We start from the raw sequence: 27,562 nt of genomic DNA on the forward strand, positions 1-27,562 counted from the left end.
CAGAACAATTTGCCAGCACATTCGGTTGTCTAGAGGGTTGTCTGACTCTAAGTCATATTCTGGACTTTAACTCTCTTTGTCATGCAAGGATTTGCTATTCCGTATTTTCCAGTGCTGTGATTGTGTATGTGGTTTCCTCTTATACGTCTCTTCTGGAGAAAGAGCGTTAGCAAGTTTCTTTTTCTTTTCTTGACAAGTGTCTACCTAGAGGCAGACCCATCACCCCTCAACCCTGCAGTCGAGTCGGCGAGTTCCCGTGCATTTTTTTAACTTAATATTGTTCTTGTGCATAAAGGTGTCGGAATCCCATTAAACCACGGAACCTCCGGAAAACTCTGTCCTGCTGCAGCAAAATGTCTGCCCCGAACTTGGAAGGGGGCTCTCCACAACTCGTCGTGACTTCTTCTTATTATTTTTCTTATTTCTGGTAGCAGGTGATAGCTACATATTTATATTTTTCTTGGGATGTTTAACATCTACCCCAACTCTGCAAGTCTGCCCGCCACCTCGTTCCTGTATATACCCCTGTCATCCATCAGAAGCCTCTGTGTTTCCAGCATTATATGATCGCTGCTTGGATGCATCTCTCCTCTTCTCACTTTTGCAATGGCACTCTGAGAGTCCATCTCAGGCCATCTGTGTACCATATATGAATACGTGTTCCTTCCTGCGTTCCTCTGTATTTTCGAGAAACCTGAGTGTTACGTTGTCCTGCTGCTTACTCAGTCCAAGGTTGAAAATCGGGATGTCCTCTATTTGAACCTCATTTCATATTGGAAGCATGGAAATTTACTGAAAACTCTAAATCTGCTTAAATGTAGTCTGAACTGATCGTAGGCCTGTACAATATAGGGTATTTCTTCCCCCTTCCAAAAGTTGACATTAATTCTCTTTTTCACCTTTATTTGGTCTATAATGAGCAAAAGAGGATGATTTCGACTATTTTCGCAATGAATTTCGCTGCTAACCACTGTCTGCGGTATTCCAAGTCCTTTTCTGCTGCTTTAGCCAGCAGAACGTTTACTTGCGTCGACCTCATGCACTCCAGTATCACTCGGAGGCTCTGGAACTGTACTTGGTCCATCACTTGTTTGTTTTTCTTGCTCAAAGGTTTGAACAAGAACGACCCAAAGCCCAGATGTGACCTGACTAGTCCGTTGTACACCATCTTGAGGGTCCTGGGGTCCCCTCCCCACCAAGTTCTGCAGAATGCCTTCAACACGTTTAATCTTTTCTGTGCCTTGTCTATGATCCATTTGATATGGTGATTCCAATTCAAGTTTGCGTCCAAGTACATATCAAGATATCTCACCACTGGTTTTTGTGAGATGATGTTGCCTTCCATTTCATACATTCATCCTACGTATAGTGTCGTTGATCCTTTTTCCCTTGCAGAATACCACTTCAGCATACCCCATGATCCCTACGTCTTCTGTGGCTTGATGAAATAGAGCGGCGATATGTATGTTAAACAGGGTTGCACTTTGATTGATTTTCTCTAGTCCAAACAGTGAGTTGTCCGAGTTTCTAATGAAAATTTTTCTGTTGTCTAAAATATCATGTACAATATTACATATGTCAGTGTGAATTCCAATCCTAGTCAGTTTTCTGTATAAAATAGGTAGGCTTACTCTGTCATGGACTGACTTAAGATCTAGGAAAACTACGAGAACGTGTTGATTTCGATTAAATGCCAGATTTGTGTAAGCTGTCAGATATGCGATATTGTTATGAACACTCATTTTTTTTTTAAATCCTGTCTGCATTGCGGATAGTACATCCTATAATCCATTCTATCCTGTTTTTGGCAATAACTTATAGTGTTTTAAGGTAACATGACGACAAGATGATCGGTCTAAAGTTTTCAGGTCTGTCCGGTTTTTTGTTTGGTTTACATATGGGCATAACCAAATAGTGTTTCCATCTCTCAGGTAATGTGCTTCCAAGTAGGCACTGGTTGAATACATCCAGAAGTTTGTATGAAACTGTTTGTATGTAACTCTGCCATGCTGAATTCTTCCGTTCTGTGGGGTGATTGTTCTTTTTGGAAGTCTGGGTCCCAATCGGCAACTGCCATGCTCTGCAACATGTTCCTTCTAAGGTGGTCGTCAAAAGGTACAAAACTGGTAGCCTTGTAAATACCATTAAATTTCGTTTATTCCATGTATTCTTGATGCTTGATTCTCTGTGTAGCGAGTTACCGAAATTGATAAATCCGTTCCTTTTTTTGTTCTTCAAAAATCTCTGCGTTCTGGCTCTAATTTTCTTCATTTCTATAAGATCTCCATATTTGGACAAGTTTTGTAATTCTTTATAGCCACCTTCCTTTCTTTGTTTTTTTTGATCCGAGGATTGATCTCTCTTTACTGTCAATTGTTGGACGAGAAAACGTTGGAGTAAGTCTGACCAAAGATATTTTGTCACCAAAATATCCTTGACATGACTCAAAAACTCAATTGTGTCGCACTCTTCACAAATTTATCAGAAACAATGTTGCCAAATATCAAACTGATTCCTATGACGTTACACGTCTAATCTTTTAATTGCATAATTATTATTGCGCTAATGACTTATTAAGGTTTTGAGTTGTTAAAATCCCCAATTTCTAAATGGCATTTGCCTTTGCTGTCGTATGCGATAAGTCTTACCCAAATATTATATTTACCTGACCTTTGCTTACCGAAGACAAAGAAAGTCTGTTCTACATAAAATGTGATTAAAATATAAACAAAGCAGCAAGATTCCCAAGGGCATTTCTCACATACCATATTTGCCCTTCTTTAGTTGTAAAATATGTGTGCTGCCTTATAAGTTGAAAAACGAACATATCCTTATGGCTTCACTCACTGATAAATGGCAAATCTTGAATATTCCGTATTTAGCTTGGCCGCATAGTTTTCCACGTCGCCAGGCTTGTCTAGATCGAACATTATGCGTTCATTATTTCGTATCTAATATTGCAAATTAATTGTGTGCCCTGGAATTGGTCATGCGTTAAATTCCGCGCGCGATTTCTTTGTTTGAGGGCCTTGCGGACCACCCGATAAGGTGAAAAGCGATTTTTTAAAAAGGCACGTTAATCATCGTCTCAGATTTATATTACGACAGACAACTTGTCGGACATCTCATTATGACGTCAAACAACACAATTGGGATACAATGTACCTATTCTGTCAAAATAGATTATTTGTCAAATGATAGGACAGTTTCCTCTCTTCTCCAGGAAATTGTTGTTGACTAACATAGAAATAATACTTAACATGTTAAGTTAAAATTACGTTATTGATGACGTGAAGTCAAAGTTGGATGGCGTTCGCAATTTTGGATTTGGCTTGTGTAATTTGCCAATTACATACTATACAGTACAGGGTAATTCAAATTCGACCCTCACCATTGGGATCTCGGAAACTATAAGAGATACGAGAAAGTTTAAATTGTCATACATACCCAATTTAAACTTTCTCGTATCTCATATGGTTTCTGAGATCCCAATGGTGAGCTTGTTTTAAACAAGTGTTGTTACAATTTACTATGCAAACCAACCTAAACTAGAACTGAGATTTGTTTTAATGTTTCCAGACGTACACCTGTCTCCATGTGTGTGTTTATATCAACAACAGTCCGTGTTGTCCACCCGTAAGTTGCGTGTGGATTGTTTTTGCTTGCTTTTGTCGTGTGTTTTGTAGTTTTTCACATTTTCTATAATGTCAGTGTGTAGAATCATTGGCTATGCTTTTTAAGACGGATGCTTTGAATTTGAAATATTGGCACAATCATTGTTTTATTTGTTATTTCATAATGTTTAACCTAGCCTTTCTACCAACCTGTTAACTGTAAAGAGTGTTTTATAAATAAATGCTTCTTGTAAAAGAGAAAAAAAAAATGAATTTTTAATCCTCTTACTTGGACCAAATCAAATGCATGATAGTGGTGCATGTAAACAATCCATCACTCAAGCCCTAATTGAGAACATGTAAATATACAGGTTGTCCCAACATCGAATGTCAGAAGTATAACAAAATCTTCAATCAAAACTGTCTTGCACTCCAAATTTATCTGGTAAAATATTAGAGTTATTAAAAACCATCTTGTACCGGGTGACCCAATAAGACTGTTCCTCGACCATATCTCATAATCTCATTTTCTCAATATTTCAGGTTAGGAATGAGAATTTGAAAAACGGTTTTTACTGGCCTATTTGGCTACTTTTTCATAAAGAAAAAGTCATTCCAGTTGTTTTTTTTATTTATTTTTTTAATTTGAGTCATTGTGTCAAAAGTAGCCCCTTGGCGCAGAAAGATTCAACTAAATTAGCTATATTTTGGTTGATTCTTATTTCCCAAGAAATGCTCTTTTCAACAATACCGAATTTGTTAAGCAGGTTAAAGCAGGTTATTGCAAAATCAATTGAACACCTCACGCCATCTTTGTTTTTGAAATAACAGAAATTTGTGTTTTTACGAAAATGATAGATAAATTGGTTCGGTTTAAAAATGAGAAAAAAAAAACTATAGTTTATTGTGCAAAATTTATAGAAAATGCAATTTAAAAATTTAAGATGGCAGTTACAGCCTCTGGTGGTAATTTTTAGAACTTAAAAGTATTTTCCAGCAATTCTTCATGGCCGATTTACCTAAAAAAAATTTTATCCCAAAATCTTACGACGAACTGTTCCCGAGATATGGTCGAGGAACAGTATTATTTGGTCACCCGGCATAAAGATAGAATTTCATTAAGTAGGTATACAAGTTGACCACTCCAATGTTTGATGACATTCTCTAATCACTTTAGAATTACTATATTTTTTATTCAGCAGGCTCTATAGTTAACTAATGTATACAGTGTGTTCCAAATTGGTTCGACATGTGGAATTTTGGAAACTATAAGAGCTACAGATTGAATGGGGAAAAATTAATCCCGGTTTCCAAATTTATTTATCTTTATCACTACGTTTATATCCAGCAATATCCTCTGTATACTTGGTCTTCTGGGTCACCTGATGATTTAACTCCTCTTCACTGTTTTCACTACAAAATAAGTTGTAAACCACACAATTGTCTGATTTGAACGATTTGAGAAGAAGAGACACGAGTCAGGTCTGAATGTTATTAAAAGTGGGGTGTTTTATAACCAAATATTCAAAGCAATGTCTTACTGAAGCTTATACAATGATAACACTTACACCGTATTGTCTGCCCTTCTATTAATACTTCTTTTTGTCTTCGGCAATATTGTAGCAGCTTTTGTTTAAAGTCATTCATTAAGAACAACCATTAGAATATATTGAGGCATCCACCAACATTAAGGGCTGCTGCACTTTTAGTTGTTTTTGCTGGAGATTGTTCTTATAACTTGATTTCATTTTTGCAGGCAAGACGCAGCATCCGAGATCTCTTCGAAGACCTGCGGGATGGACACAATCTGATTTCCCTCTTGGAAGTTTTAACTGGCGAACAACTGGTAAGCTACGTTTGTTCGCACGAGGATCAGATTAATTAATGTTATATGAATGAATCGATCGATGTATGCTGAATAAGATTTTGCAATTATCTCTATTTGATTTTAATTGCATATTGCCTATCCGATAACATCCTTAGTTTTTGTGTCGTTTTTACAGCCGAGAGAGAAAGGCCAGATGCGTTTCCATATGCTGCACAACATCGATACGGCGCTACATTTCCTACGTTGTAAAAACGTAAAACTAGTCAACATCCGATCGGAAGATATCGTAGATGGCAATCCCAAGCTGACTCTCGGCTTGATTTGGACTATTATTCTGCACTTCCAGGTGAGTGATGCGATTTTTTGCTATTTGCGAAATGCCATGTATCTGCTATTTGTAGCTGATGATTATTTATTACGTAACGTAGTGTCGTTGCTATCAAAAAAGTATAAAAGTGATCCCTGGAAAACCATTTTGATTGGTTAGACACAAGAGTGTCCAGGAGATCCTTGGACATAAGAGATTAACATAGGAAATCAGTTTTTACTTTTTTTGGACCTGTACGGTTAATCTCCGGCCGTCCACCAGATGAGCAGCACAACAGACCACCACTGACGCACACATTTTAAAGCTTATTGTATTTAAACTTATGTAATAAACTAGGGAACAAACATATAATTTAAAAACGTCAGAATTAGTCCTATATTCCACAGGGTGCACTTTGAGCACGATGTAGATTCAGTCCGGGGATCGTTGACGAATTTTAATTCTTGACGTTTTTAAAAATTTTAATTTGTATATTTGTCCCCTAGTTTATTACAAAAGTTTTAATACAATAAGCTTTAAAATGTGTGCGTCGGTGGTGGTCGAGGGTCTGTGCTGCTCATCTGGTGGACGGATTCATTTTCGCATTCAAAAGCAGCAAAACTCAATAAAATTAATGAAATATTGGAAGTTTTGCAACACTCAACATAATCAGACTTGTGTTTTTACAAACTATTTTGTGGCGTTTTGAAAAAACGCTCTTCAACATTTAAAATAAACAAAAATGTGCTTTACCGCGTTTAGTGACATGTAGCTTGCGTGATAATAAATCATTTAGTTTTTTAAAATTCTAGGCTTTTTCCACACACTTGATTGTTTCCAATGAAACTCTGAAAGTTTTTATTTGAGTTTCAATATGCATTTTTATCAAGTCAAGAGCTTACAGCAGGTAACAAAGGCAACTGGTCCTAAAATAACACACACAGAACAGTTCATTACTTGTTGATAGTGATTGTTCTCCAGTTCGAGTGATTGAACCATAATTGAAGATGTGCTAAAAATATTTGTCTTAAGCAGGCATTACACGAAGCAAATATTTGCTTGTCTGTGTAATAATGAAATATTTGCTTTGATCATTTGTTGAAAAATATTTGCTGTCCTGTTTGCCAAAATAAAAAAAAACCTCGCTACCCGTTTAGCAGTTTGAGGAAATATTTGCTCAAAACAAAAATGTATGCAAATAAATTCCGTAGCAAATTTGCTTCGTGTAATGCCTACTTTACTAACAAAATATATGTTTGGATAATATAGTTCCAATTTAGCAAAGGAAATCGAAATGTAGTTATTGAAAGCATCTAAAGAGGAAAAAAATGCTTAGTACAGAAAGCAAACTTATTGTCAGTAATGTTGGCAAAGTCTTCTGGGTTGAGTATTGCAACAGTGATTGGTCTTCAAATCTGATTAGTTCTTCTTTTTTTTTTTTCATTTTTAAGATCTCGCGATCTGTTAGTTTTGCAGGTTCCTCTGGATCATTTCCTGGGAGGTGGGCTGCCAGCTGTCCTTCCATTTTTTAGGTGGTCTTCCGGGTGCTCTTTTCCCTATTGGTTTCCCCTCAAGTGCGATGCGTGGCAATCTTCCCTCTTCCATTCTTCTCACGTGAGCGTACCAATAGCTTTTTCTTTGTCTCCCCCATCTTACGATGTCTTGCACCCCACATTGTTCCCTAATGTCAGTGTTCCTAATTCGGTCTATTCTTGTTTTTCCCATCATAGTCCTGAGCGTTTTCATTTCGGATACTCGAAGCATTTTTATTGGTTTCTTCTCTGGTTTCTATTCCGTATGTCATGATTGGCCTGATACAAGTCATATGGATCCTGATCTTGCTATCCTTTCGCATGTATTCGTTCGCCCATATTATCTGCCTTAAGCAGCCTGACATGGCAGACGCTTCATTGATTTGGCTTCTTAGGTCCTTCACTGGGTCGTGATAACTCGACAGATCCATACCCAGATATTTGAATTGTGAGACTTGCTAGATGATTTTGTCCTGAACTACCAGCTTACATCTTACGGGATCTTTAGCAAAGATTATGCTTTTCGTTTTTTCTATAGATATGGTCAAGTTCAACGCTTGACTGACCTGGCAGAATTTGTGTAGTTGTCCCTGTAGATCGTCCTAAGTTTTCGCGAAAATAGCTGCATCATCGGCGTAGCATACCATACTGATTCTTTTATTCTGTCCCATTCGGTATCCCATATTTAGTGATGATTCTTCCTCTATAATTCTGTCCATTAAGAGATTGAACAGAAATGGGCTAAGGCTGTCACCTTCTGGTGTCGGTATCTCTTTCGTATAAGTGTCTCCTGCCTTTACTTTAGTCATGTTGTTCATATTGAGACTGCGGACTTCTCTTACGATGGTGTCTGGCGTTTCTTTCGCTGTCAGTATATTTATGACGTCGGAGAGGCAAACTCTATCAAATGTCTTGGTCAAATCGATGAAGCAGACATATGCTGGTGTATTACATTCGATTGATTTTTCTTTTAGTTGTTTGATAATGAATATGGCGTCGGTCGTGAATCTGTTTCGTCTGAAGCCTTGTTGTTGTCTGGGTGCGTCTTCTGTCCTTTCTTGAATATAGGGATAGTTATACTTTTGTGCCATTCCGTAGGTATTTCCGATGTTTCTAAAATGTTGTTGTAGAGGATTTTTAGACGTTTTTCTAGTTCAGGTCCGGCATATTTCAGAAGTTCGTTTGGGATGAGGTCTGGCCCGGGAGCTTTTCTGTTTTTCAATTTTTTGATTTTTGTCATTACCTCTTCTTCGCTCAGTGTTATTTGATGATTTGTCTCGTAGTTTTCCATGCTTATGGCTTCTTCGGTGTTACTATAGAGTTTCCTGAAGTATTTTTCCCATACATCTTTGGTGACTCGTTTTGTTTGCAAAAACTCATTTATTGGCTGTTTCCTGTTCTTGAGCATCTTTCAGACTTTCTTCTGTACTCCATATAGGTCGTGATCCATATCGCTTGTAAATTTTGACCAGTAATCTCGTTGTATGGCTTTGATTCTGGCATTGATTCTGTTTCTCACTTCTGTATATTCGGAGTGTTTTGTGTTGGTGAGTTCCTGTATATGAGGTAGGATTTCTTGTTCTGTTGTGAAAGTTCTTTAACTTCGTGACAGAACCAGAGTTTTTTGCTATTATTGGTCCCATTTATGTTGACTTTTCTTTTCCAATGGATTCTTCGGCTGTCTCTATGATACATTATTTGATTTTATTCCAACAGCTCTCTACATCACACTCCAGCGTATTAAGTCCTTTCAGTTTATTTGTTAATCGTTTCTCATACAGGCTTCTCGTGTCATCATCTATCAATGATTCAATATTAAGCTTTTCGATGGTTGCTGTAGGTTTTTTGATCCTGTGGGGTTTTTCCATGATCATTTTACACAGTAGTAGGTTGTGATCTGTGCCTATGTTCGCTGAGGTTTGCTCTTACATCTATTACTTGTGATGATCTTGATGTGCCTTGTCCTTTCCTATTCGTTTCTGATAAAGCGCATATGTCAATCTTGTGTTGTTTCATTTCGTTATCTCAAATCGTCAATTATCACTAAATTTACTAGTTTAATAGGTTATTAGAGCACTGAGACTAGAAACTGGTCTATTCTTCTTAACGACGTAAATAATCGTACAGGCGCAAAGAAATAAAATTTTAATCTCCTATGTTCAAAGTCCTTCTGTACACCTGATATACCTATAAATCAAGTTAACTTACTAAAAAATACAAATAATTTCCTACAATATTTTTCAAAACGTCACAGAAGACATTTTTTAAAGCTAGAAAATGTAGTTAGCAAGCGCAATAAATTTAGTTATAACGCTTACATATTTTTAACAAAAATAACAAGTCTGATAATTGTTTTATTATTTAAATTTAAAATAACTTTACTAATTTTAAGCGTCATCAAAACAGTGTGACCCATCAATAACAACTGAGTAATACTTTTTTTAAACAAAATGTTTATTTGAAATTCTAGTGAGTGGAAACTGCTTACAGCACTTGTACTAAGCAATAATTTAGTATTCATTAGAGAGCTTGATAAAGAACTTTTCACACACATAAAGCATGAAGTGATGTGCTTTCGAGCTTGCAGCATGATGGAATATTCCGATAAACCGACTCATTATTACTGTAATAAATCCGTCGACATTTCAACGTAGCCATTCTAAAATTCAACAAATCGAACAGCTGTTTTCACAGATTTATGTTTTTCGTTATTGATTGTGTGTCGTTCGAAAAGTCAGTTAGGTGGTTGTGGGGACGCCCGGTTATTGTTTTATTTTTCCCAATCGACCTACGACGTTATTAAAAAAGAATTTTGGCGGTTTTAAGTAGGACGGACCAGATGCCCAAATTGGTGTTGTTTACGTTCGGAATTCGATAAATTACAAATGGCTTTGTTTATCTCAATGCGTTGACATTTTTGTCGCCTTCGTATGCGTGGGATCATTCATTCCTTTCTTACAGAATGCATCATCAGCTTGATTTAAACTGCAGTTTGTTGCGCTTTTTTACTGCCCAATTTTTTATGTTTAACGTTTAGTCTAATCACTTAATGGTTTCCCTGTATTTTTATGCATACACGGTTTAGTCGGGGAAGGTAAGATTTTTTATACTAAAGCAATTTGCATCAGTATTTTGTGTCGTGTTTCATTTTCATTTTTAAATCACGAGTTCTCGTGGTATCCTGTCATAATAGTAGAAAATTATTTAGTAATATTTAAGTGTTAATCTCGCGGGCAGATCACTTTAAGCTTGAGGTGTAAAATTTCAGTAAAATGTCATCCCTTTTATCAGAATATTAGTTATATTAGAAAATTTTAAGATATAGTTTTGTGTAGCATTTTGTTTAAGGCGAGATTTTTAAATAACATGACCAAGGAAATGCAGTCCAAGAGGGTTAAATCTGGGGATATCGTTAGCCATAACAACGCTTCTTCTGCTATTTTTTTATTTCCCAGAATTAAAAGATTATTTCAAGTTTAAGTTTTGGATAAAACTGGTATTTTCATATCTCATAATGGGAGAAGTGAGAGAGTATCCTTAATTTTATAGACAATTTTATCATAATAATAAGACTGCAGTTTTAGTTAAGGTCCGTACGAAATCCTCGAACTAGTAATTCAGGAAGTTTAATTGCAGGACCTTATAGAACGCATCTTTAAAATAAGTGAAAATTCTACTAATTATTAATTTTTTAATACATTGCTTAGTTTTATGTTTCAAAGAGATTGAATTGAGAACTTTTTTCTGGATTGACTTTAGGTAGATAGCAAGTTCTTCCTTCATTAATTTCGTCTAGCTTGAATGCATTGATCACAGTTGTCTATCTAAGTTGAAGAATATTTGAAGCAAAGTTTGTCTTGGCTTTTTTTTGGCGACTTAAAAGTTAAGTTAAACTACAACTGGACCATCTCTTCAATAACTGTATAGTACAGGATGTCTGTCAAAAAGATGATGTATCTATAAAAAAGACAGAAAACTAAATAGAACATTGTTTTGGGACACTACAGGACAGAAAATGCTGTTTAAAATGCCGCAAAAACGAAGTTTCTACGATTAGCCGTTTTCGAGATATTTCGTTTCTTTCAAAGCAAACTTTGGACTACTCGCATCACTTTGAAGATAGAGAAAAAAAAGTTAAATAGGAAAATTCTTCATAGAGAATAGGGGATTACTTTTATGAGATTCTTAATATATTTTCCCATTGAGTTTTTGGACATTTTTCATTTTATTTGTATCGAAATGCCCCCCTAGCGGTGAATTTAGAAAATAATATTCAGCATTTTCTCTTGACCACATTTACTAATAAAAAAAAAAATTCGTAGCCATACTTAGTATAGTTTTTTAGAAACAGCCGCGTGCACGGCTTATTGTGACACTCTGTACAGGGTGCTGCATTTTCGATGGTTTTACGGGATACAGAGAAAACGGTAATAGATAGAAAAAAAGTAGCATACGTGTTCTGATCTCTTTTTCTGAGCTGAGATGACTGGCGAAAAGTGGGCGGCGCAAACTTGTTTTGTTTCAAAGATACGGGGGGTTTTCGAAAATTGGTAATTTTTTAACCTCTTCAGTATTTCAGTTGCTCTTAAAGTTATCAAAAAAGGAAGAACGGTTCCCGGTAGTAATTTTCATGTAGAATCCAATGGCGTAGTCAGTTTTTTTCTATTTCGTTTAGTTTCTGACATATGACAGTAAGTTACATTTTTTTTAAATGGAACAGCCTATATATTTTTACGTCATTTAATTCTGTTGATTTTTACCTTTTTAACGGTGTATTACAACATATAAGTTTGTAGAGGTTAATCCTGTTATTTTAAAAAAAGACCTTTGCTAAGCTAAAAAAAGGCCAATATCTAAAATACCAAACAAAATCGGAAATTAAATAAACTAACACATCAGAAAATTAAATATTTTTAATAAATCTTATTAAAAATCTAAGTTACAAACAGTTCTACCGTCACTTTAATAAGAAAAGTGGCCATTTCAATTTTCTACTATTTTTAAGGTAGAAGTTGAAAAAACTGTTTACAAACGACATGTAACATGTTAATAAGAACATAGCCAAATTTTGTTTCGACTGTGGGTATTTTTATACATATTATTTAGCACTTTTTTGTTAAGGAAACGCTTTTTTTCTAATTACCAAGATTAACGTTTACAAACTTATATGTTTTAATACACCGTTGAAAAAGTAAAAATCAACAGAATTAAATGAACTAAAAATATATAGGGTGTTGTATTTAAAAAAATATAACTTACTGTCATATGTTAGAAACTAAAAGTAATAGAAAAAAACTGACTACGCCATTGGATTCTACGTCAAAACTTCTACCGGAAACCGTTTTTCCTTTTTTGATAACTTTAATAGCAAATGAAATACAGAGGAGGTTCCAAAATGACCAATTTTCAAAAGCCCCCTGTATCTTTGAAACAAAAGAAGTTTTCGCAGCCCACTCTTCGCCAGTCATCTCAGCTCAGAAAAAGAGATCGGAACACGTATGCTACTTTTTTTCTATCTATTACCGTTTTCTCTGTACCCCGTAAAACCATCGAAAATGCAGCACCCTGTACAGATTAGAATTTTGAAAAATTATTAAAACCAAAAAAATATTATGGATTTGATTCTGAAAGCTCTCTGTGTCCGAATTTCCGAATTGAGGGATGGTAGTTGACAATAGAAACGAATACAGACTATGGCTAAGGGCTGTCATTTTTCATTTTTCACTAGTTCTGTCATATTTTATCAACTGTTGACAATCTCGTTGTCTCCGGAAATTGGGGCTCTGATAGCTTGAAAGCAGTGCAGCGCATTCACCAATGTTTGGAGAGGTCTGCTTCAATGGAAGTCTATTAAATACATCGCCTTATGAATAATATTCTTCATACGTTGCCCAACGAAAAGATTGCACTCTTTATTATTACTTTATTGGTAAATTTTGAATAATTGCTCGAACACGTCAACTTAAATCAACTTCTTGCGGGAGGTCTTTACCACTAATACGTCATGACGATTAATAAAGGATATGCTGCGTCAAACTTGATTATTTAATGAAAACCTACTATTTTATGTCATTTTCCGATTCTATCTGTGTCTTTTGACGTATTCTTAAGGGGTATTTATATCTAAAATATTACTAATTATCCATAATTAGACATTAAAAACCCTTTATAAAGTAATATTTTAAATAAAACTTTGAAACTAGTGATTATTTTGCAATCATGCCCGATGTCAGTTTCAGTGATTGTATAAGATGTTATACGACATGTTATATTCAATTGACGTCAAAATTCAGATAGAATCGAAAATGACTTAAAAATGGTAATTTAGACAAGACAGATATAATAAAAATGAAAAGTTAGACATAGTATACAATCTGAATTTTGATCCTTTAGTTCTCCTAGGCATGTGCCATAAATAAAGTTTATTAATTAGTTACAACTGTTACACTACCACTAGATATAGCATAGCTTTGCTTTTGTGACACAATAGGTTCATTTCAAGTCTTCTTTTATAGTTTTCCTATATCTTTCTCAAAAGGTATTTGGTGTGTTTTGCATAAGACGACTCACTATTAAGCTTTACACAGATTTTTTTTTCACTATCGCATATATATTAAATATATACTCACAATTTATTAATGTGAACGAGTTATTCCAATTCAAAAATACGGAAAAACTAAACAATTTATCATTGTTCTTCTCACTGTCAGAGTCAATTAATGTTCGGAAATTCAGCATTGTCAATAACTTCTTTCAAATTGCAGCTTTCTTCTTGAAACCTACCCTAAAGTGCCAACAAATTTTGATTTCCTAGATAAGTTGGGGAGAGATAAGCATGGGGCAAAGAACATGCGGGTAACTCGAAAACTCTAATACTTAATGATAATACAATTTTTGTAGAAAAATTAATAATAATATTTACACAATTTTTCTATGCATGTATCAAACTGGTACCATACCGTTTTTTCGAAATTTTTATGGGTATGCAGAATAAAGTAAAATTTGGCAATTTGAGCATGCACATTGCAGCCTATTTTCTAACTGTACTTATTTCTGACCTACAGGACGATTCATGATTCATATTATAAACTTATAAGGCTAAAAACTAAGAATTTTCTATACATCGATATTTTCATATACCTATCTAGTTGCATAAGTAGGTCAGACTTACACAAAACATTCCAATTTAATACATATTTTCTCGATGCAACCTACCTTATATCGTTATATCTTTTCTCAGAATTATTAAGTAATGAAATCTGTCAGCATTATCTACAAAGTTACAAAGAAATTCCTTAAATACTTTCTTCTAAATACTTTTTAGTCATTGTTCCGTTGCGCCACCTATAAATGCACTACTAAAATCAACTAGTGCCCAATGAAAGTATCTGCATGTATTTAAACCGCACCACAGCAGATGGCGCTACTCGACGTTTATTGACACTAAATTAGAATCTTTTTAAGTAGTGTGATACACTAATTTATTTTGTGACTATCAAACAAAACTTTAAACCATCCAATCAAAGTTAGTTAATGGTAATAATTAAATCTATAGTAAATGGGGCAAATACTTGAGCTTTCATTTTCACCGGTATGCCGTTAGGCGGTGATGGTATTTACCGTTTTTGGTATCGTTGACATTTCTAGGGTGGCACTGTTATTTCATGACTCGATCATCGGTCCTAAACCGTTGAGAGGATTTCACCAGCGATTTTCTCCTGAAATAGAACCGGCATCAATGTGAAACAGTTAAAAAGCAGTAGCCAAGCTAATTATTCCGTCATTCACATAATTTCAATCACTACGTCTCAATCATCTAAAATGAAGATCGTTATCTGGTAGATAATGGGTTTTCTTTGATCGCCCATTAATTGGCTGCCGGCTCATCATTTGTTTTGTATTATTTTTTTGTCTTGCGCCAATCTAGTTAGTATAAATTAAAGTTACACGTTTTATCAAGTGAACGACCATATGGCTAAAAAGAACCTTCAGTGGGACGCCAATCGTGCAAATGGTCGAATTGTTTGTCGCAATCGGCGAATTATCGTTCGAGAAATATTATTTTTTTAAGTTGTGGCTTCCTAAAATGGCAAAGTGTCCGAATCGATGCGTGGGATAATTATTTATTTACCGTCACGGTTTATAAATATCGCCTTACTTTCTGGTTAACAGAAGCTCTTTTGTTCCATTTTGTATTCTTAGTAAAACCATGATCTTATTACGGTGCAATTCGTTAAAATATATCAGGTCTTCAGTTTAAAATGATGTAAAAGTACATTGTGTCCCAATTTGGATACTTAAAAGAAAAGACAATGGACAACGATTTTTTGTAAAGTTAAACATGTTATGACGTCAGCAGGATTTTTTAGATTTAGAAGGAAATTGAAAAACATCCTTTTCATCTATTTTTCTTTCTCCTGCACACATACACTACCTTCTATATCAATATTGAATTATATCTTCGTTTCAAAGGTTCCACACAAACCATTTTAGTGCGAATTGTGCGATGTCTAGCAAAAAGTCAATATCGTTGAAATTAGCTTAAAACTGAGGGGTAAACCACTGGGGCATTATAGTGTACAAACTATAGGAATTAGTGGGCATTACTTGGGAATTGACAACATTACTAAGAATAAGAAGGCAAACTATTAATAAAATTGAAAAAGTCTTAACTTATATGTATTATATAAAAAAATATCATACATCTACCATTCAAATATAAACATAAATAAAATTAATAAAGTTTGATAATTTCAATGAAATCCGTTGGAAAACAACAAAGAATTATGAATTTTGTAATTTTACTTTCAAAAATTTTGACTTTCTCTAGTGGCGAAACCATACCACTAATCAACCAACTTTTATACGTCAATAAAAAGCTAATTTCATTGGCTATCTATTGACAGAAAAAAACTTAAACAAAGTGTAGCAAATAAGCTAATTATTGACGATTCAACGAAAAAATGCACCAAAAAAGTCATGTCAAAAATGAATGACGCCTTCTAGCGGCCAAACCGTCCAACCTATTAACCGAAACTGGGTATTTTTAAAAAGCTCATTTCATTGGCTGTCCATTGACCTATAAAACGCTACCAAAAATAAGGAGCAAATAAGCGAGTTTTTCAGGATTAAACAAAAGGATACCCCAAAACAACTGGTCAACGTTTACGTCCTCTAGCAGGCAAACGGTACCTATGGGTACCACTAACCAATCGATTTTTATACGTCAATGGGAAGTTCATTTCATTGGCTGCCCATCGACATATAAAAGTATATACAAAGTGCTACAAATACACGTGTTATTTGCGGATTAGTGACAAAGTGCACCACAAACATTTTTTGACTGGTTAAAGGCTAATTTGACCTTAAAAATTAGGAAAACACGGTCACTACGGTGACTTACTAGGTCTACCACGACGTAATACTTGGAATTTTTTTGAAAAACTGTTTTTGCAAATAACAATTTTTGTAAGGGTCAAATTTGCCTGAAACACCGCCACTATCCTAATGGGTTTTGCATTATGTTGGCCAGTTAGTGCAAGCGATAATCTACCTTAATGATTGTATTTCCAAAGTTTTGCTACTATTATAGATTTGGCAATCATGGTGCTAGGTTTGTGCCAAATATCAGGGCCGTACCGGTGCGATTTAAAAAAAAATATTCTAAAAAATCTCTAAAGAAATTAGAGCGGTAACAGTTAAAGAAAATATTTAGTTAGCTTTGGAGCCCTCTGGCGGCCAAACAAAGCAACCTATCAACACAGACGGCCATTTTTTTTTTTTGAAAGCCCATTTTGTTTTCTATCTATTGACAAATAAAAGTCTATACAAAGTGTTGTGTGTGTGTACTGCTTTAACCTTTATTAATTCGGTTATTTTGACAGTTTCAGCGTGGTTCAATGCATATCAATCTTCCTTTAATTTTGAACAGAGAATCAGACAGAATTATAAGAATAAGGAGTGTTTTGTTTGAAAAACTAGACTTTCTGTCCTTTTTTAGAACTGATATTTTGACCACACTGTATTATATATTTTGACGTTTTTCTGCACACACTCCTAGAACAAATTTTGTCTAACATGACAAAACACAAAAAACAAAAAAAAAACCTTTCCTGATATTCATACTAAATTAAAAATGTTTTGGAGACCGAAAATATCAAATTTCACATAAAATGGTAAATATCTCGGAAACGGATACAGATAGGTATATGACATTAAAACACGAAATATGTCCTGAATTTGACGTAGAATACAAAAATGAAAAAATAAACAGGGTGTCCCATTTAAAATAAGCTGCAGTTGATATCTAATTCCTGTTAAATTGTTGCGCGCATATTTTCTTATTTTTATTGTTAGGCTCTCTAGTTGTGGTAACTTTGGTCCCCTTTGATCTCACCTCCTTCAGTAAACAGATTTTTTACTTAGATCAATAAACAATTATTTTTCATTAAACGCGCTTTGACTTGCCAACGGTTTGCAATATTCCCACTTACAGGGTATACCATTTTCCACACTTTTCTAGGGTATCTCTTCAAGTTTAAAAATGCGTTATTACGGAAAGTTTACCAGAAATAAATTTCAATTTTACCATATCTTAAAAAAAACAATAATGTTATGAAACCTCTAGTGCTGTCATGTTTAATTTTACGAAAAAATAAGGACATATTAAGAAAACTTCACCCTGTCCCACATCTTTCAAAATAAGACCTGTTGCAGTGTGTGCCATTTAAAATAGTGGGAACTAGGTATGTTAAAAATTTGACAAAAGAGAGACATATGACTTTTGTGCCTATTCAGACAAAATACTTTATTAAAAAGTATACAGTTTGCTTTTTATTGTTTATTTAATTATATCTGCTCACTCTGTACGTCATCTTTTCCAATTAAACACTGTATACTAATGGTAGGTAATAGATCTGTTCACAGAGGCAACCTCTGCCTGGTTTCCAAATCAGAAACAGTAAATGTTTCATTGGTTCAATGCTCACGTGACTATGACTTTCTGACTTGTGGCTTTCGGCCAATGGATCTATTTCTCTTATTACTAGTTGGAGATTCTCTCTGCGAACAAACCTCATCTTGGTTGGTTTTGATGTAGGTACTTTGGAATTTGATTTTCTATAAGTGTTGAGTATTATTTAGCAAAATCTTTTTCCACTATTAGGTTACGTGCATTTTCGTATACATTCCAATTGATCAAAAGTTTAGATAAAACTTTGGATCAGGCACTTCGTTGCGCATAAAGAAGATTTATTGAATAATACTCTGGGTTACAGTTAGACGATTATTGTTATTAACTCCTAAACCTCCAATCAAGTACAGCTGCTATTTGTGACGTTTGAATAGTCTAGATCTGGGTATTTGATAGATATTAGCACGTTTCGTTTAGTGGAATAGCTTTGAAACATCTTTTTTTTGTGACGTAAATTAAAATTGGCCAAAGTCTTGTTGCGGATTAGTAGTTAGTTATCTGATTAAATTCTTCTATCCAATTAGTGGGTTTAAGTGACTGAATGGGGTACTGTTAGTTCAGCCAAGACATGGTGAAGCAGAATGTATCTAATTTGTACAGTCTCATCACTTAAATGATGTGGTTCTCATACACAAAATTACCATAAATAATCTTTTTTTTTTTCAATTATCCAGGAATTGCTGATATTTTGTTGGATTATTATATTTTTTGTTATTTTCCTGTTTTTTTTTTAAATTGTACCATCAACATGGTGCTAAAAGTCTCTCACAATTATCCTGGTCTAATTGTGTGTATTTTATAACCGCCTTGATGAACTTAGAAGGAATTCATTGAGGTTACAACGAACGATTAAACACACATACACTTGCCGAATGTTTATACCGGCATTAAAAAAAAAACAGGTACACAATATAACAATAGGATAATTGTACAGTCCTTTTATAATTGCAATTGGTTCCGAGTGGTTGGCGAAGCATAATAATTCGCCGATCTGTGACTCCACCAGTCTCAGATGCAACCATAACGTAACGAATGAACGAAAGTTGATCGGTATCGATGGTTGTCACCTTATACCATCAAATGGTTTTAAAAAAAATGTTAGTACGGCAAACTTTACGAAGTCTACTCTAAAATACTGAAATTGTAACAAAAAAATTGAGTTTGCAAAGTTAGTTGTAAAGGTTTCGAGTAGCTCAAGTTAGTCTTAAGCAAACGTGAAGTAGAAAGTGGATAATGCAGTGTGTTGTCACATTATATTGACTCTATTTCTGGTTCCACAATAGACAAGAAAACAACACGTAGCAAAAGATTAAGTTACACACCAGTTCGTTTCACTTTCTCACATGTTTGGAAAAAGTCAGTACTTGAAATGAAGAGCATGATATAGTATATTATATCCTCAGGTGTGTTTGATTTCTGCCGAGAAATTAGATTTCGAGACAGGAATTAAACTTTTCTCCGTGGTTTGTATACTATTTTATTTTCAACCATTTATCAGAATCTTATCAAACTTTTAATAAATCATTCAGTTGAAATATTGATTGCACCTCGTTTACATGTAAGAAATAATGTTATTACATATTACATCGACTCTAGCGATATCAACAGTTTGGAGACTGGACAAATAGACAATTTTATGGCAGCTGATTGAAGGGTTAGGAAACCATAGACCAATCACAGCTAATCCTGGTTACAAAAAATGATGAATCCATTTGCACAGACAGTTTGCATTTTAGCACTATCTCTCTTTTTGCCAGGGGTCCATAAGCTTTTTGTAATTTTCAAGAAACTTTTAATATTCACCAGATGCTTCTGAATTTACTAGATGGCAAGGATATCTAAATATCCTGTATACCTTAGAAAACTTTATTTTGTATGCCAGATAATTTTAGAATCATTTTGAAATTGTTTATTATTTTGTTTAGTATCTTAAGGTTTATTATTTAGTATTCTCCAAGAATTCCAACACACTTTAAAAATTAAGTCCATATAGAATCATCATATAAACAGACAGATAGAGGTTTCGAGAGACACATTTTAAATCGGTGGTGTCTTAAAAACCTTTTCATAATTTTTCAGTTTTGCCATTTGCCTCTAATCTAATTTTCCAAATCTCTAGATATAGATAGAAATGCTGGATGCCTCTAAAAACTACATAGACCACTGCAGATTCTCAAGAATGTCAGAAGCCCCCAAAATTTTTTAAGCGTCTAATAGTTATTTGTAATTACCAAATGCCTCTAGAACCACTATAGAAATGTCAGGGGTCTCTAAATATCTTGTAGACCACTGATGAATTCATTATAAGGAGAGGACCCTCTCTAGAATAATTTTAAATGCTACTAGACATACTTTCGAAATTGTTGTGATGTTGGTGATGAAAGTTTTGACCAACTGTCGAATCCCGTCACGGCCTTTTTGACAGATTGACACATGCCACTTACAAAATGTATCTCCTTTTTTGTCGAAAGCTTTGATTTCCAATGATTCTTTTTCCTTATCACTGAGTTCTTATGTATAATTGAAATTTCCATATTTGTATAAGTAATATTATTGAGTCATTTGTTTGGTCACAGTAGTTATCATTAAATAACTCTGTTTTCTGCTATTCTACCCTTGTTTTCATGAAGGTGAAACCCAAATGAATGAACAAAGAATCGATTGTCACTGCGAAGCACCTGTAAGCTACCATTAAAATGAAATATGACCATCAGTCATGCGGGAAGTCTGTTTAGGCGGAAGTGCAAGTTCCGCGTTGCTAAGTCTCGTGCCGCAGATATCTAATGATATGAACAATATCCAGAATATTTTTATTAAAGCACTTAGCGACCTTATTTTTGTTGGAATACACAGTAGGTACTTTATTATTAGGTTGGCATATCCAAGAATTAAAAATTCAGTGAAGCGCAGCATACTGTTTGAAAAATTGTTAAAGGTATCTAATTGATATGCGTGTTATTATATTGTGTCTTTGAAGCTATTATATTTGTAACAGTTACTTTACACGCTTATGCACCTGAAGCTTGAAACATCAATATCTTGAAATCACGCTGAATAGGTGACATATTTTGTGTATTCAATGTCTACCAGATTCCGAAGATAAGCAAAGAATACTCCATTTTTAACACCAAAGCTAAATAACTAAAAAATCTCATCAACATCGAGAAGATCAAATGTTCAGTAATAATATTTGGGTGCAGGGTGCAGATATAACGAGCCATGGAAATCTACTTCTCGAACTAAGAGAGCAAACAATCAAAGCGGTTCAAATTTCGGGATGTTTAAGAGAAACTGTTTGAAAGTCAAGATATATAAAACGACAGAAAGACCTATAATAATATACGCAGCAGAAGCAAGACCAGATACAAACCGAACTCTACAAATGATGAGAAAAGTTGAAATGAAAACCTTAAGAAGCTACAAGGCAGAACTCTATACGATAGAATATGAGGACGAAATCAGAATTCAATGCGGGATACAGGACATAGGAAGATCGGTGAGACATAGAAGAAGATTCTTGAGACAAACCTGTGAAGAGAATGGAGGACAACAGAGTCGTCAAACACTCAATTGATAATTCAGTAGACCAGGGCTCTTATTCTAGAAAAGAGGGAACGGGATTCTCAAGAGATGTGTTGATAGAATGAGCCAAAAGAGTTGACAATACCAGCTTCCTGTCACATTCTGCATACCTTTCTCTTGATAACTCCCCTCTAAGAATAAGCACCCAGGAAGACAGCGCTGGAGAGAATGCTGGACCTCGTCCTCCGAAGAAGGCGTTTTGGGGCAATAAACAGGCAGTAGCTTACTAATATGTGGATTATATTAGAAAGAAGTAGAAGATGTCTACTAATGGAGTAGGCCTTAAAACCGGTTTGATCCATTGCAATTAGAAACAGCTTCAGCCTTGGATAGAGTTGGATATATTTCAGAACCTCGTTTTTCACCAAGAATGTGATAAATAGGTCACCTTGCTGTCGTAAAGCAAATTTCTAGGAAAACTTTTACTCTTTCGGTATTTTTCTTCCTTTCTTCTTGTTTCTACCATTTTAAACAAAAAAGAACTCTCATTCAGCGACCTTTCGATATCTAATAGTAGATTCTTCCTTTTTGACTTGAGAATAGTTTTCTTGCGAGTCTTCCATGTTTATTTATTGTTTAGTGTTTGATGACCCAATTGTTTAGATTACTCAGTCAACTATTTGTGAATATCAATTTGTTTTTATTGTTCAAAGTGTCGAAGTTTTGCACTGTATTCCATAAACTTAAAAATATCGTAATTTGTTATTATTAAATGTCCTTTACGGATTCGAGGTAACTTTGGTGGGTGTTTAAAATGCATAGCTCGAATCAAAACATTCTTCAAATCCCACAGAGAGTCGACGTCACAAGATCACTACGTACATTCACAACTTGAGAAGGTCAAAAAAACACACACCAGTGTCAATCGAATAAATTATGCAACCGTCCACGATTTCTATCAATCTCGTTCAGCCCCAAATAAGGCTGTTTGCCTACCGGCCCCCCCTAAAAAACCGCCCGTGTACGGCCCTGGCAGGCCTACACATTACCGCGATGAAACAAGGCTAACCCAATCCTCGTTCAGTACATACCGCGCTCACCTGATGTAACGCACCTGCAACAACGACGGTCCGCAAAACGATTCGAGTGTCGCTATACGAAACAATCGACGACAATCATCCCCCAAGTCAGTGGCGTAGCTTCAAAAAGCCGACATGGGGTCGATGTATAAGTTCGTGAAAGACTCGAGCGCAAAAAGACTCTTCATGCAGGGAACGTCTTCAGACAACCCTAATCAAGCGTTAGGGCCCCCGATAGTGACCAGTTTAGACCAAGTGAACGGGGATGTGCAGGCAGTGCATACTAAGAAGAAGTTGTCCACGGAAGTGCTGGGGAGTTCTTTAGAGACGATCAAAACGAATAGAAAGGGTGAGGACGGATCCCGCAGGATTACCACCAGGATAGTGAGGAAAGTGACCACTTTAACGAGGGGGGAGGAACAAAGCAGGGCGGAGGATTTGAAACGTCAGGGAATTGAGGAGACCACCATTACCAAAAGAGCCAAGGTTAGCTTTATTGTTTGGGTTTATATGGCTTTTCCGGTGTTTATCCGATGGGTTCCGGTTGACAATTTTTTTAATCACTAGTACCAAGTTTATCATCTAAGTGACTGTTTATATCACCGGGATATGGTCCACATGGTCAAACTTTGACATTTTTCTTCATATTTTCAGTTGTCACTCAATTACCTGAAATGAAGGGTTGAAGAAACAATTTTTACACCTCTCCTGATGGAGTTAAGCATCCTTGACGTCAATTAATATGCAACACTAAGATAATTAACACAAAATGTTACGTCTCCGTGTACTGTTACAAGTTACAACAATTAGACTGATAAGGTTTATCATCCAGATCATCAGACGCGTGTCTAAATACAGTGCGTTTTTTTTAACGCGCAACATAGGATTTTACGTGTTAAATTTTTCAGCCCATGTTAGACCATGTTATTTTGGAACTACAAGTATAAAACTTGACGGGTGTGTCTTTAGTACCCTGAAGCTTAAGTAAGTCTACCAATTTGGTCTAAAAAGTGATTTAAAACTGGCAAAAAATCATTTTTTTTCGAAAAGATTTTATCCTTTCATACTCCCTGTATGCATTGTTGTTCCTTGTTGTTTTGATACTGCAGGGCAGGTAGCAGGTAAAGTGACTTATTTTGACTGCATCACGACCCGACATCTTTTGAACGTCAAAAGGGCATTTTATGTTTCTTTGGAATATACTGTTTGGCTTCAAACGGAGGTCAATTTGAACAATTCACTTATAAAAATACTTCTTTTGTTCTTAACTTTTTTGATATAAAGTTAATGATTACCCTTTTACTTTCTACGCCAAATTTTACCTGCTACCTGCCGTGCCAGTATCAAAAACAACAAAGAACAACAATGCATACAGGGAGTATGAAACGATAAAACCTTTTCGAAAAAAGATGATTTTTTGCAAGTTTTTTAACACTTTTTAGGCCGAATTGGTAAATTTACTTAAGCTTCAGGGTACGAAATAGCCACCCGTCAAGTTTTATACTTGTAGTTCCAAAATAACATGGTCTAACATGGGCTTAAAAATTTAACACGTGAAATCCTATGTTGCGCGTTAAAAAAAACGCACTGTATAGTCGATGTGGTACCCAAAACATGATCTGGGTCGTACCAAAACCAATATCGATAAGCTTTGTTGATGTGAAAAAAAATTGCAGTAGGCGTCTTGGTGCAAAATTCCATTTCGGATTTCAGCTACTTAACCGGCATGTTAAATATAAAATGACGTCACCCTGTAAATATTGACGCCGGTTCGTGGTTATGATGGTAGAAGAACAAACAGCTGGGTACCGTATATGGAATGCGTCCGGGGACACAATATTTGGTCGGTTTTATTATGGGTTCGTTAATTGGCGATGTCTGGGCGTTATTATTAGGCGATTGCCGTTTACGATCAGTTAAGATGGTGTTAAAGATTGCTTATTGATATTAAAAATTGGTTTGTAGCTGTCTCATTGCTAAAAACGGATTTTCCTTGTAAAAAGCTGTAATTTACATAGTTTGGTACTTGAAAAACTTGAGGTGAAATATCTATTCTTAATTATGTGATGACATAGTTTTTTTCTAAGTGTGTGAGAAGTCATTGTTTTTAAATTTAAAATACTCAGTTATACTGGAGAACCGTTAAAGCACAAAATCCTCGTAAAATCTCTACAAAAACCTCTAATTACATTAATTTTCTTGGACCATATAAGCGAAAATGAAGTTGAAAATGAATTTGACCTGAAAACCTGTGAGTCATTTTTGAAGATCTTCAAGAATTGGAAATTTAAATTTAAAAACCCGTTTTTAATTAATAATTTAATAACTAATATGAAATGAAAACCCGTATTTCTTACCAGACAGATTCAGTACTTCCTTAAAATATTTAAAGTTGACTCTAAACCGGAACTTTTATACCGGTGTAATTTTTATTTTTCTGAAAATAGGTTAGTTTTCATAAAATTTTATTTACAACTCGATTTGCAATGTTTTAAATCTGGGTTTTACAATAAAAGTTTTAAATCAAAGTAAGTGGGACAAATTTAATGAATATTTTATGAACGTTTATACTTCAAATAAAATGTAGTTTCATTCAACCATTTCATCAAACCATATCAAACATTTAAGTCAAAACTGTCAATAAAAACAACTTTACCAACCAAGAGAATTTAGTGTTTAAGTCTTAATAACTATTAGTAGCTCGATTAGTAGGTACTTGTTTTTGATGTATTTTTGATATTTTGATTTTAAAATTGCATAATCATCCTGAATACTGTACCCATATTATAATTTTTAGAACTTTGAAGTAAATCTTCTGACTTTTAACGTTTTACTACATAATTAGTTGTTACTTAAAATAGGTTTAAGATGTGTGTGCTTTTTTTTAAATTTGTAGAAAATTTATACCTTCTAAATAAACTTTCAAAAATCTAAAAACCCTTTTTGAAAAAATGCAATGGTGTCATTAATTTTAAACAAATATGTCATTTGGGTCTATTTTTGCGTGAAACTATTTTGTTCTTATGGCAAACCTATTAAAATTGTGACTTATTTGAAGAAAATTTGAACCATTATATCTGTTGTTTCTGCTGTAATTCAAGCATTTTGGGACCTGGAGGAAATGAAATATTTATGCATCCTGCAGATGGGTCAAAAAGAATTTAACCTTTTTCGTTTTTATGATTTGGCAACAAAAAAAAAACAGCAAATTTGATCAAACAAGTTGGAAGAAAATAGAATCCGTCCTATTGCGTGAAAAATAGAACGTAAAAATATTTGAGGGAAAATTTGACATAAAGTGTTGTACAACAACAATTGGTTCCTAAAGCTGTTTTATGAATAATTTGATCAATTTTTTTGACATCAAACTGCGGTGTAAAACCTGCTTAAAGTGTCGTTAGAACTTACATCAGGGGAGGACATCAGGATTATTTTCAAAATTATCTATAACCCAAAATCCAATATTCTAATAGAGCAAGATACAGGCAATGGAGGAAATCGAGATTATAAAAGACGTAAGACAGAGATGTATACTCTCATCACTCTATTCAACCTATACTCAGAAGACATCATAATCAGAGCAAAATACAGGTATTACAGTTAATGATTGGTCGAATTTGAGTGCTGATGATGACATAAAGGGTCGAAACCAGTTCACATAGGATCAGTAAATATTTGCACCTACGCTTTTTACTTACTACCCTGTGTTCTTCACCGTGCACACTTGGCATTACTCGCTAATTCCAGTAAATGGCATCCCAGTAAACAATCTAAGATATGCCGATGACACGGTTGTAATTGCAGAAACTCCAGAAGATCTTCACATACTAATTAACAATAACCGTACATGGTCAAAAAATTGAACGTATAAACTTACAACGTATATAATAAAAAAAGAACGTTATCAACGACAATAACTAGCTCTGAAGAAATCAGGATCAAAGTGGAAAAAACTACAGCCACATTTACTAAAATGAAGAAGGTTGTTTTCTTTTTCTACGGAATGGAAGCGTGGACACTGAAAAAGATCGATACCAAGAGAATAGAAGCATTTGATTTGAAATGTTGATGTTCCGTAGAATACTAAGAATATCGTGGACAGCGAGAGTGACAAATTTTTGAGGTTTTGCGGAAGATGCAGAAAGAATTGACACTTACTATTAAGAAACGCAAACTGCAATACTTGGGAGGAATAATTATGAGGGGAGGTAAATACCAGTTGCTGCATCTGATTATCCACGGAAAAATAATGGCCAAAAGATCCATGATAGCTAAAGAAGAACATACATTTATTTACGTCTTTTGTAGCCAATTTGAACTTTTTTTTCAATATATTTTTTTTTTTTGTATTATTAATATGCTTTGACCAACTAAACTTTTATGCATTTTTAATCACAAGCCTTGACTGGATGTGGACACACTTCAAATGAACACGCTATAACGTCTATTATTCTTCTTAAGACAATACAGTCCATTTTAACTGATTAGACTCGAATCAACCATAAAATTGCTGCCCTGCTTGATCTAATCAATCTCTTACATAAGGAAAAATCTAGGTGAAAAATTGTGACATAGTAAGCAAAGTTAAACAGTTGTTGCATCACAACATTCTCAGATCGTGCTATTTCACGCTGTAACGTGTAAATCCTGAACAATCTGAACCCTGGTCAGGGCATTCACGAAGGAAGTTGAATTTCTTGTATAACTG

General features: G+C 34.7%; 1 protein-coding gene across 45 annotated transcripts in view; it reads left to right on the forward strand.

Moving 5' to 3' along the window:
* The window catches only part of shot (dystonin-like protein short stop), a 203,854-nt gene that overhangs the window by 96,323 nt on the left and 79,969 nt on the right, over positions 1-27,562 (forward strand). For 34 of the 45 annotated variants that reach the window (XM_081973574.1, XM_081973605.1, XM_081973590.1 and 31 more), the window contains 3 exons: positions 3,580-3,636; positions 5,371-5,460; positions 5,618-5,788. In XM_081973574.1, the coding sequence (XP_081829700.1) occupies positions 3,580-3,636; positions 5,371-5,460; positions 5,618-5,788 (318 nt within the window). Of the gene's footprint in view, positions 1-3,579; positions 3,637-5,370; positions 5,461-5,617; positions 5,789-22,853; positions 23,341-27,562 lie in introns of those variants that run through there. The other 11 variants (XM_081973581.1, XM_081973608.1, XM_081973610.1 and 8 more) reach the window with 2 other exon arrangements.

This window comes from Ips typographus, linkage group LG2 (assembly GCF_016097725.1).
Source record: "Ips typographus isolate SLU linkage group LG2, UJ_Ityp_2.0, whole genome shotgun sequence".
Lineage (NCBI taxonomy): Eukaryota > Metazoa > Arthropoda > Insecta > Coleoptera > Curculionidae > Ips > Ips typographus.